Genomic DNA, 21042 nt, shown 5'->3' on the forward strand with positions numbered 1-21042 from the left:
ATTAAGTAGGCACTAACATAGTATGATTCACAAGTAATAAATCTTGTACCGAAGTCAGAGGTTCTTCAAGCAATTGTATCTTTAAATTATCGCCTACAACACAGTCACATGACCTACAATTCCATTATGCTCACTTAGATGTGGCGAGAGAAGTTTTTTTATAGTAAAAGATAGATATATGACAGCTAATCAAAGATCATATAATAATGAAACCAAATATCAATCCAACTTAACAATACTTCTACTTTGAATCTATTAACCACCCAAAAAATTTGTTGTGAATGTTATGAAACAGGAATAAACTTCCAATTCAAACTATGATAATACAAAACATAAATTGGCCATTATTTAGCATGTGAAATTTGGATACTTGTGCAAGATATAAATAAACCTTTAAGAGAATAGAAAAAAACAATTAACTTGTTTGTCGCGCCTTCAGAGTGATGCTCAAGATCCAATCATCAAGCGGTGGCATGCACTAGCATTATTCAAAATGGAAAATTTTCATTTCAATATTGTTGTTTAAAATTGCAAATTGAAGCCACAGACTCTTTTATATATCAAAATAAGCATAGAAAAAGCAACAATGGAGCAATGTTAGAACTTGGGATTTAACTCGGTAAGCTATGAAAATGGAACCATTAATAAACGAGCAACAAAGCAAATTTACAGCCATAGCTAAACAAAGAAACATTTCGATTCCTGAACATAGACAAAAGGATACACTTTCATTTCATTGTTCCAACAATTTTAAAACCATAAGTAAAAAGGAGTTACATACATCAACGGAATTTCAAAAAGGAACCTCCATAAAAAACGCTAAACCTAAAATCCCCAAATTTCATTAAATTCAAGAGCTAGTAAACTTAGTCACCGCCTTGGTACCTTCAGAGACGGCGTGTTTCGCAAGTTCACCGGGAAGAACGAGCCTAACGGCGGTCTGAATTTCCCTTGAAGTAATCGTGGGCTTCTTGTTGTACCTCGCGAGCCTCGAAGCTTCTTGAGCAAGTTTCTCAAAGATATCGTTAATGAAACTGTTCATTATCCCCATAGCCTTGCTTGAGATCCCGATATCAGGGTGAACTTGTTTAAGAACCTTGAAGATGTAGATCTTATAAGTCTCCACACTCTTCTTGGCCCTCTTCTTCTTCTTATCACCGGCGGCACCGCCTTCTTTTGGAAGCTTCTTGCCGGCCTTCGGTTTCTTCTCCGCCGGGGACTTCTCGGCAACGGTGGTCTTTTTCTCCTCCGCCGGTTTCTTTTCGGCTGGCTTTTTCTCGGCTTTGGGGGCCATTTAGTAAAGGCAAAATTTGTTTGCTTTAAAAGTTAGTTTGGGAAATTTTGGTAGCTGTGGCTGGTGAGCGGTGATGAAGGAGGGAAGGTGGTGCGTCTGGTATATAAAAAGCTAAATGGAAGATATTGATTGGATAGTACTCGAAGACACGGATCGATGGTGTGGAGAATTATGACCATAGATTAGGAAATGGGATCGACGGCCACGAATGATAATGATAAAGAGGACAGTTTACGCGGGAATTAATTTTGGGACGTGGCGAGTTTTTGTTGGTGGATATTATGGAGTTCGGATTGATGAGCTAGTATTGTTTTTAAAAAATGTTTTTAGAAAATGCTTTCAAAAAGTGCTTTAAGAATACTTTCAAAAATTTTGATTTAAATTTTAAATGTTTAGTATTATTGTTAAAAAGTATTTTTGATAAATAAAATATTTATTTTATATATGGTATTATAAAGTAATAAATATGTATTTAAATAATATTCAAATTAATTAATGTTATGATATTTTAGCAGTTATATAAAAATAATTTATTGCAACTTGTTGTTAATATTTTAATATATGAAATATAAATTTTAAAATATGATTAAATAATTAATATTAATTATTTCTAAAATTTAATTAGAATATATAAACTATACTTTAAATATTTAAATATAACCATTAAATATTTGCAATTAAATATTTTGAATCCTTTTAAAAATAATTTCTTTTTTTCAAAAAATACTTTTTTAATTAATGATTTTATTTTAAAATATAATTTGAATATATAACTCAATTTAAATATTAACATAGCATAGAAAACATAAACCTAACAAACTAAAATATTACCTGTATCTAGATTAAAGTTTTGAAAAGAGGTAATATTTATATTTTAAAATTTTACATCAGCATTTGTAATTTTAAATGAATGAAAAAATAATAATGCTTCCAAAAGTGCTTTCGGCTCAAGAAAAGCTAAAATTTTTAAGTTCTGAGTAAGAGTGTTTTTGAAAAGTTGCTTGTTTAGCACAATTTTTCTTCTAAATTTTTTTTTTAAGCATTGCTAAACATAGCCAGAGTATTACTTTATCGTCTCCAACCTAATTTATTTTAAATTGGAATAACTCTAAATAAAATTCACCTATACGATTTAAGCTAATTGTAAATTTAGAAGAAAAAAATTATATAAGATAAGACTCGGGTGATGTTGAATTGATGTTTAGCCGTTTTAATTTACATAATTTTAAGTTCAAAAATCTTCTAACTTATTATAAATTCGGATTATATTACTGCTCTTTTTGACACAATACCTAACCCATAAATAAGAGCATAATTCGCTTTAACACACTCGAATCCACGTCCTCCTTCATTAGGAGTAATGCCCATGTCAATCGAACTAAAACTCAATCGACAAGTCATTCAAATTTTATGGTAAAGTTATTTTAAATCCTTTTCTGTTTAAGTCATTTGCTCGAGCCATTTAAATTTGAATAATTTCAATTTACGAGTCTTTTCTAATGATAAAATCATATTGATGTTTGGATTCAAATTAAACGGATAGGTTTTTGGGGTTCGACATAGTAAAACTCGTGAGAAATGTATGAAGCAAATTGTAGAAATAAGAAATCTTAACAAGGAACAAAAGACCAGCTTCATTAACATTTCATCTGCATATCAGAATCATTTGCAGATCAATCACATACGGAATCGAATCAAACACCCACAGGCCACCATTTTCAATCCGTACGAGTAACCGAAATATCCATTTTTATACATGCAGGAACAAACCTAAAAGAAATAGTGTCATATTCATACCATTGAAGTAGATAGACTTTTGGTTCTAATGAATCAAACTATAAACACATCCGGTCATACAACCTCTGCGCATAACAAACCCATATAATTTGTTCGAGACCGAACACTTCTATATAAAAAAAACTTACCCAACAAACCAATATCAAAGTTCAGTCAGGTCGATATTACCGCCTCCCGCAACCGTATTAACATTTCACTAAAAGCAAAAGCAGAAAAGAATTCAAATACCCATGCCTCTCGGAGACTCCGATTTAGTTGGCACGGCTTCTTATGACATCGAGTCCCATCTCGGTGGGATCGGTTGCCTGCAGCTCTACTTGAATACCGTCTAACTCTCTCTTGAACCTGTCCTTTGAGCTCGCGTAAATCATCTTGCTTCTCACCCTTGATGTGTCCGGAGACCTTCAAACAAGCAAACAAAAAGGCATATAAACAGCAAAGATTGAAATGTAGAAACCACTAATTAGTTTTAAAGCATACAATAATAATACCATGCAATGAAGAAAATCCTGCTTTTCTGGCAATTCTCAGCAGTCACGAAGTCGAAATCGTATACAGCATATCGACACTCATCGGCAGGGAGGCTAGCAGTGAAATCGTCATAGCTTTGACTTGGCTCACCAAGCTTTTCCACGACAACCTGCTTTTGTTTCTCCTCGATCTTGAATACTATGAAGCGGTACGTCCTTTTAGCCTTTAGCTCTAGAAACTTCAGCTTGCAGTCATCATGCACGGCCATTCCAGAAGCAGCATTTGCCTATAATGAAAACATTCGTAGCATACATAAGCTTACTTACAACAATGACGACCCCTTCAAACTATATATTACCAATTAATCCATCATCTTTTCCTTTTCTTTCACTTTGGCAAGCATTTCCCGGGCATGACATCATAGATATGCTTAACTAGAAAAATCACAAGTTCATGAGTTCTCTCCCATATAGAGAAATGAGAATGGTAGGTCAGTGACCCGAAACTTCATAAACATTATCGCACTCCTGAGAACGAGAGACCAACCTCCTTAACGAACCCAGAAATCTAATCATCCGGACCATCCAATCCCCACCGACTTTCCAAGGTTTTGAAACCATAAACTTGAAATCACACAAACTTCTCACATTTAACAAGTCTAAGTGCAACATTCCGAACTTTATGAGATAAATTCAAGCAACAACAATCAAGCTCTGAAAATGAGACCCCATCTTCCTCAACCAATCCACAAATCTAACATTCCAGGCCATCCAATACCCACTTAATTTCCAGGGCTTTGAAAATAAACATTAACACTGTGTTTGGATTAAAAGTGGTAAAGCAAAAGAACGCAGAAGGAAAATATATGATGACTAAGGAAAGGAAACTAATTTTAACAATTCTTGTTTGGCTAAATAGTGGAAAGGAGAAGGATTCATTATAATGAATTTTTACAATTATATCCTTTTCATACAATAATTTATAAAAGAAGATGACAAATATAATCATTTTCTTTCTTCTTCTATTTTTTCCTTTCCCTTGCTTGAATACAGAAAAAGAAAAAAAAACAATCCAAGCAAAGGAAAAGATGATCATTTCCCTTACTTTCCTTTCCTTTTCCCTCCTTCACTCCAATCCAAACCCAAGATAAACTTGAAATCACCCGAAATTCTTACACATTTAACATGCCTAAATGCAATATCCTAAGCTTAAAGAGTATTAAATCAAACTGACCACTATGAGAGATGAATGTCAATGACTTATTTGAGACAATTTCAAGCAACAACAACAATAATAACGGCAGTTGAGAGAATGCATGTCAATAGGATATCAATTCTGTGATGAGGTGAGGAGTTAGTTAAATAAATGAATCTAAACTCACAAAAACTATGATTTATCCACAATGAGATCCCAATTTAAAACATAAAAATCATGAATATTTTTACTGGATTTAAAAGCCAAACTACATCATTTTCATTAAACATTATAATGCTTATTAATATTGTATCCATGGACCATGGAGATTAACAGAAAGAATTTCTTTAGCTACAAAAAGAAAAACTCACATTTTATACGAAATTAACAATCCAAAACAACAACAAATAAACATCAATCGACAAGCAATATATCAAACAATGAAAACTTATTCTACAATCAAATCATCTACTCCGAGAAAAAAAATCCAAAAATGCATATCCAACAATCAAATATTTTAGAAATTCAAACTAAGTTAAAGATCTAAGTTCAACGTGATAATCAGATCTACATTTTAAAATTGAAAAAAAAAATCAACAGTAAGTCAAAGAAGTACGAATCAGGCAAATACCAGTTGAACTGAATTTTTATTTTAAAAAAGCAAAAGAAAAAAAAAAAAGAAACTCACCATGGCTTTTTAGATTTGAACTTGCAAAGAGGAAGAATCTGAAGGCAAAACTCGAAGAAAATAATAATGATAATAAATGGCTTCTATTTTCCTTTAAATTTTATTATTATTATTATTATTATTATTATTATTCTTTCCTCGCTAAGGTTTTAGTTGCTTTACTCCGATAAGACTCGTATGATGATGAGGTCGTGGGAGAGAGGGTAGGTCTGTCCATTGATAATGCGACACGTGGATGAAAGTTGAAATATCGGGTATGTCCCGGGATGTGGTTGCTTTCGCAGTCGGTTTCCAATTCGGACTCGGAGCTTACTTCGATTCGTGAAATTATCTCCCACGCACTGTATATCTCGTTTTCTATTTCAGCCCAAACCAGCAGGCCGGATTAAAGCCCGTATATTAAGGTCAGAAAAGTGCCGAATTTTAATGTGGATCATGGTTGGATTTAAAATTTAAAATCTCAAAAATTCAGAATAAATTCTTAAAAGAATAAAAAAATTTAACTAAATTCAAAATCTACGAATAATATAGTATTTGAGGTCTCTGTTTTTCCGTCCGCCATTCACCAACCGATTTTCTTCGTGACAGGCTCTATTTGACAATCAGTCGTTAGACTACGTCCTTTGCTCAAGTGCGAAGACTAATCTATTTGCTATGCGAAAGACAACTTTTTCCTGGCAAGCCTATGATGGCTAATGTTTTGTATAATCTTGTCAAGTTAATGCAAGGCGGAACGAAAGCCTGTAAATTAAGGCAAAAAAAAAGAGCTATTACGGCAGGTTTTGAGCACTTTATTGTCTAATCGTGCTGCGTTATCGTTTTCATTCGGCTTACATTTTTTTTTTTTATCTTTGTTCCATTTATTATATATACATACTCCTTATGCCAAGTTAATTCATTTTCCTTTTTTTTATTTTACTCTTCTAATAAGTTAAATAATTTTGTTAATTTTTTTAATAAATTCACATACTTTTAATAAATTCAAAAAAGTAAAATAATTTTAAAATTTTTTATTATATATTATTTCTAATCTAATTTTCTTAGTATTCATTTTCTATTATCACCTGACCGTTATTATTGTGTTTGAGTCCAAACACACATCCTACCGTTGTTTCTAATCTCTCTCCAACAATATTCAATCTCGTCGCTAGAATAATTAATCTCATCGGCACAGTTATTTTTAACTTCACTGGATATTAACGCACTGTCCATCCTTTAATATCCACAATTGGCTCTCAAATTTAAAATATAAAAAGTCAATGAGAAATTATTATAAATGAAAAAAAAAAGGGTCAAATTCAAAATGTAGAAAGGATATAAAGATTTGATGTGCCTATGTTTTTTCATCTTTTTTGTAACAAGCTCTATTTGGCAGTCACTAAACTATGTCCTTTGCACAAGTATGAAGCTTAATCCACTAAATATAGGTTTAGATGGAGGTTTTCTTTGTCAGGTAAATCTATTCTAATGTTGAGTTTGGATGGGCGATTGGTGCGGTGCAATACGTTTAACTTACTTTTTGTCTCACGTTACAGTATCACTAAAGTATCTAATCTCACCGTCACTGTTATTTTTACACTAACCGTAAATAAACATACCACCCATTCAAACTCACCATAAGTCTATGATGGCTAATATTTTGTATAAGCCTTTCAAATTAAAGATAGTCTGATTCCAAAAATATGTAAACATTAATTTGGTTAATTATTTATTTTATTGAATAATTCTTTAATCCTCCTTTGGTTTGTATCGGCCAACTCTCTTTGAATTAGAGCTTTTCCTTGAAAAAAAGGTTACTGCCTCCATCAACAAAAGCAGAGGAAAAAAGTAAAATAGTACTAAAGCTGCAGGGGCATCATTGCAATTTTGACAAACATTTCCAAACTTCAAGGCTTTTTGATTCAGAGTCTCAACTTACCTTAGATGATTCACCCGCAATTATAAAATCATTTTAAAAACATCCTCGACAAATTTCACCAAATAAATAATAAAATTCTACTTAAATTGTATTCAAATCTCCCATTAGTTGAATTAGAAAAACGAACAAATGCCTAGAAATAATGCGAAATTGTGAAATAAATCCATTTAAATCTACTATATAATCACATCAGGATCGAGCAAATCCATCTTCCAATACACAATCTCCAAACATCAACTTAAAGCAAACCCTAACTAAAAAGACAAACGTACAAATCCCCTTCTTCAAGACGAAGTAAACTTAGTCACAGCTTTAGTCCCTTCAGAAACGGCATGCTTCGCTAGCTCACCGGGAAGTACAAGCCTAACAGCAGTCTGGATTTCCCTAGAAGTAATGGTAGGTTTCTTGTTGTACCTCGCGAGTCTCGAAGCTTCTTGAGCAAGTTTCTCAAAGATGTCATTGATGAAACTGTTCATAATGCCCATAGCTTTGCTTGAGATACCGATATCTGGATGAACTTGTTTAAGGACCTTGAAGATGTAGATCTTGTAGGTTTCGGTACTCTTCTTGGTCCTCTTCTTCTTTTTGTCTCCGGCAGCTGCTCCGCCTTCCTTCGGTAGCTTTTTACCGGCCTTTGGCTTCTTCTCCGCCGGAGCTTTCTCAGCTACTGTTTTCTTCTCCTCCGCTGGTTTCTTCTCTGCTGGCTTTTTCTCGGCTTTTGGTGCCATTTCCTAGGGTTCGTTTGGGGTTTAGGAGAAAATAGAGTTTTGAAAACTGAATTTGAAGAGTTCGTGGGATCAGATATTTGGAGCGGAAGATAGATGAGGTTAATTATATAGGCATAAGTGGGAAGTTTTTCATTGGATGTTTGTGTTTCACGAGGATCGGCGACGTGTTGAGTTTGGACCGTTGGATTGGTTTGAGTTTATGGGAGTAAATTGACGGTGGAGATGGTTTTATTGTTTTGCGACGCGGACTGCTGACGTGGTAAGCTGGTGAAAGTTTGCGCGGGAAACAGTTTTCCACAAACTCCGAAAAAATTGGATTAACAATTGAAAATTTATTTAGTCTTCCATAAACTACATAGCTAACTATTACTAAGTTTTCAATTACGCTTAGTATGTTTCACTAAAAATAATTTTTAGAAAATTATTTATTTTTTTAATTGTATTTAGATGAATTTGCGTAAAATACTTTCTAGGTTTGACAGATTTCCTGAAAGTATTTTATAAAAGTTGTTTTCAATGAAACAAATATACATTTGAGATTTACGATAAGTTGTGAATTGATTACAAAGTAATGTTAAAGTGAAATTATAATAAATAATGAATATTCATGATGTTAAGGATTAACTTGTAATCTTTGTAAATTTTATAATTGAAACAAGAGAAGTAATATGCATGAAAATTTGTTATGTGAAATAAGATAATATATTGAATTATTTGATTAAAGTACTTATATGGTGAAAAATAAATTATATGGAAATAGGGATTAAATTGAAAAATGTACAAAAGTTTAAGTGTGAAACAAATTAATATGCGAACAAGAAAATTGTGATAAAAGTTTAATGAATGTGTTATATGAGATGATGAAATATGCATTAAGTATTATAAAAGTGAATTTATAAAAAATATGGAATTTTATGATGATAATGACTAAATTGTTAAACTCGAGAAAATATGTTGATGAAATAATAGAAGTGAATTACATAGAAATTTGATGTGTGAAACAATGTATTGAGATAAATTATGTGATTAAAGTGTAACAATAAAGAAATTTGATTTAATATGATTAATTAGTGAAAAATGAACTTTTATGACCAAAAATGACTAAATAAAAAAGTTACAAAAGTTTATAAGAAAATATTTGATAAGTGAAGAATGTGGTAGAGAATGTAACATCCCGGTGCTTTGACCCAATGTTCGGGTCAGGTATGGGGGTGTTACAATAAGCAGAGCCTTATTAGTTTGAAAAATATTTTACAAAAAAAAAATGGTAAGACATTTTAAGGGGATAAGAGGGTAATTTTATGTTAATTGAAAAATATTTTTTTGTTGACCATCCTATTTTACATGAAACAAACATAAAAAAAATGCTGAAAATATTTTCTATAAAAAAAATTTACGTTGAAACAAATGGAACCTTAATCCATTTGATTTAAAAATTTATAAAATAATTATTTGGATTGTATTTTTAAAAGTTTAGTTCCATTAAATATTTAACAAGTTGGTGATGTGATAGTTAAGTGTATGGCATAGATTATTTTGTGTTAATATAACATGGAATTTTAAATATTAATTTTTTTGACACATAATATCCTTGTCATTTAGAGGTTATGTGAATGAGATACAAAATCATTAAAACCCCAAAATAATTATTTTGGGTGCTTTCAAACCCTAAAAATCTTTATTTTTTTCACTAAAGAGGATGGGACAAAGCTGAAAATGAAAGAAAGATAAAACAGTGGACAAGGAATGAAGGCTTTGATAGTGCTTTTGGTGTGTTGTCGTGGATTCCAAGCTAAATTGAAAACATCATAGTTAAGTGATAATTCAATGAGAATATTTTTTGGATGCTAAAATTGTCACACTCAAATTTGTAAGGTCTCAAATACCAAAAGAATTTGTGTATTGAATTGAAAAGTTCACTAATCTGGCAAGTTCTTTTTGCAAATAAAAATAAGTAACAAGCTAGTTGAGGAAAAGTTAGGTTTCAGCCATAGTCCTATTAGTATTTAACTAAGTATATGTTACCGAGAGACATGACGATTAAGGTTTTTCCGAATAGTTGTGATTTGGTTTTGGTGATAGGGGTCGAAAGGACTATATATATATATGAGAAGCATTCTTCTTCGGAGAGGATTCTTTTGTTTTTTCTGTGTCTACTTTCTCTGGTTTGCCATGAAAGAAGAAAAGATTGAGGAATGATCGTGCATGAAGGGTTGAAACTAAGGATTTAGTCTTAGCAATTGGAAATCTTGCATGATAGTATGTTTTATAATATATTTGCATTAATAGACTCAATAAAAAAAAAGATAGTTAAGGATTTCAATAAACTATTAGTTCTGTTCTGTTTTTGGGTAAATGGCGGATAATTACTCAAATGGCCTCTGCATGCAAAGAAACTGTGGTTTTTATGATAATGAATGGTCTCATTTGGATTCTGATATAATTGTCATGTTGTATTGTTTAAGGAGACTCATGTAGCAAGAGAAAAAACCTTAGAATATGGAATTGGTGACAACTCCCAAGTGAGTTTTTGAACTCAGTTCTTAATGGATGTACTCTGTGTCATAAGAGCATCGAATATGATATAGTATTACCAATGGCGAATCAATTGGTGGCAAAGTGTTAATTCTTTGTGTGTGCATGGGGTATTGAGTGCAAATATTGTTTGGATGAATATGTTCATGATTGATTAAATGAGTGTTATGGTGTGATGTATGTTTTAGTAAGATGTGGTTGTATGGTTGTAAGCTAACTATGTTGAGTAAACAATTTGTTTGGCGTAACAGTTATTGCATACTAAGTGATATGATTGACTGATAATAAGTATGTTTATGATATGTTAATGGAATTGGTGTGTCATTTGTCGTATGAGTTGTAGCTTTTATTGGCGGAATGTGTGAATGATGTGCATTATATTTATGTGGCTTTATAGAGGATCAGATAATTATACATAGGATTGCATATGCATTATATTTATGCGGCTTTGAATGAGGTTTAATTAGTCCAAGTCAAGAAAGGAGATTAAGTGATATGAAGACTCGGTGCATACCCATATATGAGAGCCCATTTTGTAGGACGTAATAGTCCCATTTATGAAAAGTTTAAGAGACCCTCGAGGGACGTATTAGAACCCTTAGTCGGACGAATGCAAATCCATGGCTATGGCACTACCGTAAATGTGGGAAGTCTGCAAGGAAGATCTTATGCGAAAGTCTACAAGTATGTAGGCCAATACAAGCTATGGTGGTCTGCCAGTTTGTTTTCAACGCCTTGCATCCACAATAGTTATGGAATTTTCTTTGGTGAGGAGATTACTGGTCCATTTGGAGGTTCAAATTTAATTTTATGAGTTCGTCTGCTTGAAAACCAATACTATGTGTGCGCTATACGCGTAAGCAGAACCGTATATAAAAGATATGACAATCCGCCACGATTGTCTCACATGAATGTTTCCGCTAATAGGAGGACTCGCTATTAAGAATTCACCCGTAAGTTATCTGCTCAATAGATAACCACCAGAACTGGACCATCTAATCGTGGAGCAGAGCAGGAATGAGATATACCATTTCTTGCTCAATTTGCTGGAAGTGATACCTATTGCCCCTATAGTCTCATTTATTATTTTTTGGTAGGTCTACCAAGTGGTCTCCACTTATTATTCTTAGTGAACTTGATATCAAGCCTAGAGGTGTTCAAATTTTATAATCTAATTCGGTTAATCGGTCGGTTAATCAATCTAATTCGATTAAAAGTTGGTTAATGATTTTTTGGAAGTTCAGTTATCAGTTAATTCGATTCGAAATCAGGTAATTAACTGGACTTAATAATTAATAATACAAATTACATGTAGTTTAAATTCAGTTTATTCGGTTACGTACTCAATTTAACATTATCAATTTATTTTTAGATATGTTTTATACTTGTTTTAACAAAAAAATTCGGTTAATTCGATTAACCAACCGAAATAACCGATATATTTCAATTTTGTTATTTTTCTCAAAAAATCAATTCAATTACCAGTTAAAAATTAAAAATTTAATTAATTTAATTAAATACTAATTCAATTCGATTAACCAATCTATTAACCGCTTGAACACTCCTAATTGATTCTATTGATTCTTCCATACCGCCTAACAACCACTTTTAGTGTGTTTTTTTTTATCAATAAACGCTAACCCACAAACTACTATAAGTGCTTCCCATGGCAACCTTGTTGAATTCTAAAATTTTAAGGCTTTCTATTTTATGAGATGTAAAAGGGTTAATATAAATTTTGGCCATTGAATTTAGTAATTAAGTCTATTTAGTCTCTAAAATTGAATTTTGTTAAGATTTAATAATGTGACACAATCTTAAAGTGCTAATCAATTTTTTACATTTTCTGAATTTAGGGACCAAAAAAGACCTAATTGTCAAATTTAAATCACCAAAGTGGATACTAAAATTAAAATAGACCCTGTGTAAAATGGATGGATGGACAATTAAATCCGATCCATTGGGCATTTTCCGGCCCAAGGGGCCATTTTCGTAATTGCGAACTCAAAGCTTTAGTGAGCCCTTAAAAAGCCGAAAAATCCCTAGCTCTCCTTTACGTATCTCAACACTTCTTTGAGCAAAACCCTTAAGCTGCCGCCAGTTTTGCTTTCAGGTAAACATTCGTGTTCCTCTCAAATTTAGATCCGAATTAGTTCTTCAAGCTTCATCGTTGTTATTAAATTGATCCCTATTCTGATAGGTAACTTTTGTATTGACTTTTTTATTTATTCCCGTACGTTTGATTTTAATAAATCATAAATTTATACGTTTATCTGTAATTTATCTTGCCATTTTGTATATTATTGATCTACTGCATGCAAGAATGAAATTGAAAGAATTTTTGAGAATATAGGCAAGTCTAGAAATCGATCGGTTCTATATGTTATGAATGGCATATAAAGTTAGCATAAAGTGGCTTAAAATAATTGTTAATATCCTGCAAAAAGATATGGATTTTGGTTGTAACTGTGTCTTTTCTTTACTGCTTGAATAAGATTTTGGGATAGTGGGGAATCAATGTTTGCTTGAAAGATAATGCAAGTAACTAATGCTTTATTTATCCGAGCTGTGCTTTGGGAACATATATTTGAAGGGTTTGGTTTGGATTTCATTCGGTATGAAATTCTGAGAAAGTTACATATACATTATATGTAAATTAGTTGAAAATTGATATGATTATACATGTGAAAGAGGAAAATTTTCAGATTCACTATTAAATAGGAACTGAATGAGTTTATGAAATCGAGAGATAATTATGAAGATGACATTTATACATGCTTTTGAAATCCAGTACGATGATTATGTAGTGTATGTTTAACTTTAAATGCTTATTTGTTATATACTTATGTTCATTGTAAAATCAGCAGCAGCTTGCATTTGAAAAGATGGTGAGGGTCAGTGTTTTAAACGATGCACTCAAGAGCATGTACAATGCGGAGAAGAGGGGCAAACGACAGGTCATGATTAGGCCTTCCTCGAAAGTGATCATCAAGTTCCTTTTGGTTATGCAGAAGCACGGTTTGTTGACTATATGCTCTCAATGCTTATTTATTAAAGCATGAGTTACTTTCTCAAAACTTTATATGTTTACTCTTCTTTTTTCTATTGCCATTGCAGGTTACATCGGAGAATTTGAGTATGTTGATGACCACAGGTCTGGCAAAATTGTGGTTGAACTTAACGGGAGGCTAAACAAGTGTGGGGTGATTAGTCCTCGTTTTGATGTCGGAGTCAAAGAGATTGAGGGTTGGACTGCTAGGCTACTTCCTTCTAGACAAGTAAGCTAAAAATTGTTTTGATGTTTATTCATTGTGTATTATTATTCTTGCTTTGGTAAGAGCAATAAATTTCTATCTTAAGAAAGGAAGTAAATACATTTTACGGTGCTTAAATTTTCAGTTTTGCCAGTGAGAACTAAATTTCTATTTATAGTAATAACATTATATAATAGGCAGTAATTGACAACTTCATTTAGCATTATTTATCTTGTCTTGTGTCATGTTGAGTGGCATGTCCTGTCCTATTTACTCATGGTCCAGGTATGGGTGTAATTGAGCTAAGCTGAGCTCAAGATATACGAAGCTCGAATTCGACTTGTAATTTGAGGCTCAAAGTTTGGGTTAATCTCAATTGAGTTTTGGTTTCCTTTTAAAAGCTCAAGCTTGATTTGAGAAGAAGATTGATTTGCCCAAGCTTGATTCGAGAAAAAGTTTTGGTCACTTGTATTTGTTGCACTTGATAACTTGAGGAACTTTTTCCTACTTGGTCTTTGAACATTTTTTTGGACCATTAGTGTCTAAACTTGACAACTTTTCCCAATTTGATCCTTGAACTTGGATTCTATTAAGTTGTGACAAGTTCAAGGACCAAAGAAAAGCTCAAGCTTGATTTGACTAAAAAGATTGAATTGCTTAAGCTTGCTTTGATTTAATCAAGTATTCGATCACTCGTATGTTTCACTTGATAACTTGAGCAACTTTTTTCATCTTGGTCTCTGAACTTCTTTCTGTTCCATTACTTTCCTAAATTTGACAACTTTTCCCAATTTGATCCTTGACCTTGAATTCCATTAAGTTGTGACAAGTTCAAGGACCAAAGTGGGAAAATTTGCCAGGTTCAGGGACTAAATGTTCATATATTCCAACTAAGAATGCCATCTTATGGTATTTGTGTGTAAATGTTTTTGTTTATTGCAGTTTGGATATATTGTGCTAACCACATCTGCTGGCATCATGGACCATGAAGAAGCTAGAAGGAAGAATGTTGGTGGGAAAGTACTTGGCTTTTTCTACTGAGTCAAATTTTTGATATTTTCCTTTTTTCTTTTTTAATTTCACTCGATGTAGAACTTGGTACTTTACTACAATTTTAATTTTGTATTGGGAGTTATAATTATGTTTTTGGTTATAATGTTTGAGGTTATGAATTGTTGGTTTGCCTTAAATTCTTTTTTAAACTTTTCTTTCTCTTTTCCCTTCTCTTCTTTCCCATTTTCTTATTTTTTCTTCTTCTTCCAAGTAAAAAGAAAATAAATAAAAAGAAATTGTTGCAAAAAATAGGGACTAGTGAAATTTGACGTAAATTTTGTATGAAATGATGGTATGACGTGTTATGTTAGTTTTTATTACATTATAGTTAACGAGTTAAAATTTTAGATCAATATGTGTTCAAATATGTTAATTTTACTTCAAAATTTTTAGAATTGGATCTGTGGTTAGTTGATTAGTTGTACAGTTTGATTAAGTAAGTTATAAAAAATTTATAAAAAAACAAAAATAAAAAATTGGTTAAATTGTATTGATTTTTAATTTAGTTCAAATTGGTTCATGGATTAACCGACTCGATTCAAAACATTATGATTTACCCTTATATTTAATTTTATGGTTCAGTTCATAAATATTGCTTAAATTCATTAAACTAACTTTTGCTATTTCTAAAATAGTAAGCGACAATATGCATATTGTAATGTTATATCAACTAATGAATTTAACTGTTGTCATTTGTGTTAATATTGAAATTTCAAAATCCTAAAAGCATGAGGACTAAAACGATCTAATTGAAAAACATTAGACTAAATTTATAATTTTGTATAGTAAAGGACTTATAGCAGAATTTAATCAATTAAATCTACCTGCTATTATTTGTTTCAGGATGAAATTTTATTTGTTTTGAGAGTGAAATTTCAAATTTTAAAAATTATAAAGACTAAAATTACTTATTTCGAAAAGTATAGATCAAAGTTGACCAAATTAAACAACATGAACTAAATTTACAACTTATCCAAAGTACAGGGACTAATAGGAGAATTTGACTAAAATAAAAAGGGTACGAAGTAAGGAAGAGAAAGCAGATACTGCGCATATTTCATCTTTACGATTAAAAAATGAAGAAAACAATCGTAAAATAGATAATAAAAAGGAAATTGCAAATTATAATCGCAATGGCCTTTTAAGATTTGACTTTTTGGAGACCCCTCTTTCGTTCAAGTTTTTCAAAAGATCTTCATCTTAATCTCCGATCCGGTATTTATTTTTAACTTATTTTATTTAATTACGTGGATTCAAGTTTGTAATCTTTTTCGATTCTGATTTTTTTCTTAATTTTTTTAAATTATGTATTCAGATTCGAGAGGTTTTTCATTGTTTTTTTTTTTTTTGGTGAAATTCGTCGTCAATGGCTGCTCCACCAGCAAGAGCTAGAGCTGATTATGATTACCTCATAAAACTTCTTTTGATCGGCGACAGCGGTTTGTTGATCTCTAAAACCTGCTGAATTTTCTTAACCTTCTTGTTTAAGATTTGTTTTCCAGCATTTACGCGAAACGAGTTGCGATGCAAGTAAATTTAGTTCAAATTGTTTGTTTCTAAGATTTGTATTTTTTTCATGAGATTAATTTAATAGGTTTTGAGAGCCAAAAGAACGTTGAAGAAGCAAAATTTTGGGAGCATTTATTGGTTAATTTAATTGTCTGTTGGTTTTACTAAATATGATTAAGTATAGGAGTGGCAATTAGCTCAATCTACTTTAATTTTGATAAATTATGGTAATTTCAAGCTGATAATTTGATGATTTCATAATATTTAATTAGTTTCATTCTAGATTTGGCCCTAAAATATATTTTATTTTCAATAAATGTTTGTTCACTAGTTTTGTTTTTACTTTGAAATTTTGATGCCTTCATAATTTGATATGCATTGGAAGCTTTGCTCAAAGGACTTCAATGGTTTCTGTTATTTTACAAATGTAGGTGTTGGTAAGAGTTGCCTTCTTTTGCGGTTCTCGGATGGTTCCTTCACTACCAGTTTTATCACCACCATTGGGTGCGGATTTTTTCAAATGGAACCCATGTTTGTCGTTTATTCTATCTAGATGAGGTTTCCCAACTTTAACCATGTATTTCTTCCATATTGCAGTATTGATTTTAAGATAAGAACCATTGAGCTTGATGGTAAGCGAATTAAGCTCCAAATTTGGGATACAGCTGGGCAGGAGAGGTTTCGGACAATCACGACTGGTGAGTACAGGGAAAAATTTGTTTCAGTGTCAAACTTATGAAATGATTAAAGCATTGTGATCCTATGTGATTGGTAATGCACTGCATTATGACTGAGAAATTACCTTGAACAGTTCCATCCACAGCCGTTTACTGCCTTGACCTGTGGTTTTTATGAGCTTTCCTTGTATGGTATGCTCTTTGGTTAGCTTTCATTTTCTCGGTATTTTAAATTAGAGAGGCTGCTAAAAGGTTGCCTTATAAGCATGGCCATTTCAAGCATGAATGCAAATGGTTACAGGGCTACTGCCTGGAAACCTATTCTAACTTCATGTGAGCTTTTTCACCATTGTATGCTATGCAACTTTGGGTAAAAGTATCATGGAGGCCTTTATACTAAGAGTAAGATTGAATTTTACCCCATTTACTAAAAAAATGAGCAAATTAGTCCCAATTCATTTCTACTATTAAAAAGTGGCGTAGCTAACAGAATAACTAGACAGTTACACGTGAGGTATATCTCATGCCGATGTACAAGGACCAGTTTTTAACAGTAGAAATAGATGTAACTTTTAACAGAAAGACCAATTTGCTCTTTGGTCTAACGTAGAGGGATTAATTTTCCCATTTTTTGAGTAGAAGAAGCAACACGCAATCTGACTCCTAATACAAATGCCTCCATGGTACATTCATTTGCCTGTAACTTTGCCATCTGGGCATATCTGTTTCAAAATGTAAATTTCTCTTGTATAAAAATGAAGTTCTCATCAACTTGATATTCAGTGACCTAAATCTTCTTTGGTCCAGCCTTGAAAATCGATATATCCCATATTTTGCTGCCCTCCAAACGGTGTCCCTTTATACATCTCTTTCTTGTTCTTTCAACAGCTTATTATCGTGGAGCCATGGGAATCTTGCTTGTATATGATGTCACAGATGAATCATCCTTCAACAGTAAATCCCTTGTTCTCTTGCTTTCTGATTCTTTTTCTTTGTTGTTTCACCGTACTTTTTAACTTGCTTTTCATAGTTGGTTTTCTTGTTTGTTAGTCTCGATTTATTAATCGTTTAAAGATTAAGGCTACACTTAATGAGTGGCGTCTCTCCTTGCAGATATTAGGAATTGGATTCGGAACATCGAGCAGCATGCATCGGATAATGTTAACAAGATATTGGTTGGGAACAAGGCAGACATGGATGAAAGCAAAAGGGTATGCAGCTCCCAACAAGATTTCAATCGATAATGCCTGTGATTCTACACTCATTTAGTATGCTTGCTTTTTGCCGAGAATCCAAAACAAAGTTTTTTATTATTCAAAACCACTGATTCTAAACCCCCTCTCCTTTCATTTTATGAATGTATGCATTGATTTTATGATCTTACTCTACATTCTTCTCCTTTCTAAGGCTGTGCCTACCTCGAAGGGACAAGCACTCGCTGATGAGTACGGAATCAAATTTTTTGAAACCGTAAGCAATGCTTGCTGATTCTGATTGCTTTTCGAATTCAAGATTTATTGTGTTTATGTATTCTGAAAGAAACCGTGTCAAGCAGAGTGCAAAGACAAATCTAAATGTGGAGGAAGTTTTCTTTTCGATAGCAAAGGACATAAAGCAAAGACTCGCTGATAGCGACACAAAGGCTGAGGTATTCAAATTGCTCTTATGTTTATAAAACCGTACCTATTTTTGCAATTACTTGAAAAAAGTTTTCCTATTGTTTACAGCCTTCGACGATCAAGATCAATCAACCTGACGCTGCAGGCGGAGCTGGTCAAGCTGCACAAAAATCGGGATGTTGCGGTTAAACCTAAGATGACCAAATTCTGTTAAAAAAGGGGTAAATATTTGATCTTAAACTTCCATTAAAACAAAAAGGAAAAAAAAGGGGAGGAGGTGAAGAAACTAATCTCATTGACTGCATGATGGGTGCTTGTGTTTTACTTCATGTTTTAGTGTGTGAAATATAGTATTTTCCTATAATTGATAGTTTTTCTTATTGGTAAAGTCACAAAGATGTTTAAACTGTGACAATAGGTATGTAATTTCAATATTTGCAATTTTTTTTTAATTCAAAATAAATATAACTCGTATTTCGTTATCTTTCTTCTTAAACTTCCCTTGATTATGGATATGATCCTTGACTTGAACTCGATCGAACATCAAATTTTAAGACCGAGACATAATCGAACTACTTGAGTTCTAGCTTGATTATTAAGCTTGCTTATAAATTTTTGCACCTAAGCTCAATAAAGTTTGTTCATATTCAAGCTTGAGTTTGATTGAACAATTTTTAAACTTCGAGCTTTGGCTCGAGACATAAGCGAGCCACTTGAGTTCAAATTTGATTAAATTCATTCATATTCAAGTTTGAGCATTTTCATACTTAAAAAGGTTTTTTTTTATTTAATAAGAGGAAAAGTGTAATTTTATAATATAAAAATATCTTTAAATGGAAAGCTAGATTAGGTGGTGAGTAGTTCTAACCGAGTATATAAATGCTTGAATTAGATTTGACCGATAATAATTACTAAATTAGATTTAATTTACTAACACTCTAAATCGTTACTCGAGAATACTCTTATATATTACTAGATTTAGCTCTATATAAAAGAAGTCATAAATTATCAAGGCTATAAAGCTATATGACTTTGAGTTGGAGGGTAAATTTATTTTATGTAGGTCTTTTTTCAGAATTATTATGATTTGACTTCAGATATATTTGGACCAATTCAATTGTACTATATAATACTTAATTCTAGTTATAATCGATTTGGATATACATTACTTGTATTTACATTTTAAACTTAAAAATCTTAAACTAAAAATAATTAAATTTAAAAGGCATAATATATCATTAAGTATCTAAGCTAGACAGCGTACTCGCATTTTTTTTTCAATTTGATACTTATATTTGTCAAAAGTTATGCATTTTAGTTTTCAAACGTAACAATGTTGACTTTTTAGTGTTTAATTCGAGTTTTAGGGTTGGTTTGATAAAGTTAATTGCTACTATTAATAGGTTTGATTTTCATAATTTTGTTAATAGAATAAACTTAGTATTGATTTTGAATTTCTTTATGGTTATGATGGATGTGATTTTTTCCGAATTTTAAAGTTGATTTGATGAAAGTTAATTACTAATATTATTAGTTAATTGTGACCTTTCATCCAATCTATCCTAAAATTCAAATTAAACACTAAAAACTCAATATTGTTAATTACATTTAGCTACAAAAATGCATTACTTTTGAAAAATACAAGTACCACATATTGGCAATGTTGGTAAAGATTAAGGTCTTGGACCTCACCGTGTGCATATATTCTGGTTTAAGTTTTACCACGTGTGGGCCCTATTTGAATATATTCCGGTTATTAGTTCATTCTCTTGTGCATGTAATAGTTTGATTATGGTCATAATTGTATGAATTTATTGATTATAATTGTAATTTCATTTATGCATTGCACGAATGTAGTGATTATAATTGTAATTTTATTTATGCATTGTACTAGTTTAGTCTAATTATAATTATCCAAATGTATTACTCGTAATTGTAAATTGTACTTGTACATAAAAAATATATATATAATTCATACACCAAATAATATTGTGTTTAAGGGTGTAATTGAGTCAAGCCGAACCCGAATACTAAAAACCTCAAGTTCTACTCAATAATTAAACTTAGGACTAATAAAATGTATTAAGGGAAATAGTATACTTTAGTAATATAAAAAAATTAAAATACATATTAAAAATGAGAATCTCGATAAAGCAAACAACCGTTCAACCTGAGTATTATTAAGCTCAAATTCAGCTTGATTGATAGCCTAAGCTTAGCTTGAAAATTACAAAACCAGATTCAATTTTTTTCCGAATCAAACTTGAATAACCTACGAGCATTGGTGTCTCATTTACATCCCGAA

At 31.8% G+C, this 21042-nt stretch overlaps 4 protein-coding genes across 6 annotated transcripts; 2 read left to right on the top strand and 2 right to left on the bottom strand.

Annotated features, from left to right (window-relative positions):
- Positions 1-679: 679 nt before the first annotated feature.
- On the bottom strand, positions 680-8176 carry LOC105781931 (histone H2B). Its single transcript, XM_012606454.2, has 3 exons — positions 7654-8176; positions 6630-6633; positions 680-1276 (listed from the first exon to the last, which is right to left on the bottom strand). The coding sequence occupies exons 1-3, from the start codon at positions 8088-8090 to the stop codon at positions 851-853; spliced, it is 867 nt and encodes a 288-aa protein (XP_012461908.1). The 5' UTR covers positions 8091-8176; the 3' UTR covers positions 680-850.
- Positions 3027-5615, bottom strand: LOC105781929 (actin-depolymerizing factor 2). The gene is made up of 3 exons (XM_012606451.1): positions 5445-5615; positions 3583-3848; positions 3027-3493 (listed from the first exon to the last, which is right to left on the bottom strand). The coding sequence occupies exons 1-3, from the start codon at positions 5445-5447 to the stop codon at positions 3343-3345; spliced, it is 420 nt and encodes a 139-aa protein (XP_012461905.1). The 5' UTR covers positions 5448-5615; the 3' UTR covers positions 3027-3342.
- Positions 8177-12609: 4433 nt separating the features above from the next.
- On the top strand, positions 12610-15069 carry LOC105784003 (40S ribosomal protein S15a-1). Of its 3 annotated transcripts, none has more exons than XM_012609746.2 (4): positions 12610-12738; positions 13493-13643; positions 13743-13903; positions 14822-15069. In XM_012609746.2, the coding sequence occupies exons 2-4, from the start codon at positions 13511-13513 to the stop codon at positions 14918-14920; spliced, it is 393 nt and encodes a 130-aa protein (XP_012465200.1). In that variant the 5' UTR covers positions 12610-12738; positions 13493-13510; the 3' UTR covers positions 14921-15069. The 3 variants fall into 3 exon arrangements, with proteins under 3 accessions (XP_012465200.1, XP_012465201.1, XP_052481952.1); XM_012609747.2 differs by having other exon boundaries at positions 12686-12738; positions 13490-13643; XM_052625992.1 differs by lacking the exon at positions 12610-12738 and adding an exon at positions 12805-12825.
- Positions 15070-15982: 913 nt separating this feature from the next.
- On the top strand, positions 15983-19219 carry LOC105784073 (ras-related protein RABE1c). Its single transcript, XM_012609859.2, has 9 exons — positions 15983-16147; positions 16248-16371; positions 16873-16945; positions 17039-17139; positions 18007-18072; positions 18232-18329; positions 18526-18588; positions 18674-18766; positions 18846-19219. Exons 2-9 carry the CDS (start codon positions 16299-16301, stop codon positions 18924-18926), a joined length of 648 nt encoding a protein of 215 aa, XP_012465313.1. The 5' UTR covers positions 15983-16147; positions 16248-16298; the 3' UTR covers positions 18927-19219.
- The last annotated feature ends 1823 nt before the right edge of the window (positions 19220-21042 follow it).

This window comes from Gossypium raimondii, chromosome 13 (genome assembly GCF_025698545.1).
Source record: "Gossypium raimondii isolate GPD5lz chromosome 13, ASM2569854v1, whole genome shotgun sequence".
In the NCBI taxonomy this organism is placed as follows: Eukaryota; Viridiplantae; Streptophyta; class Magnoliopsida; order Malvales; family Malvaceae; genus Gossypium; species Gossypium raimondii.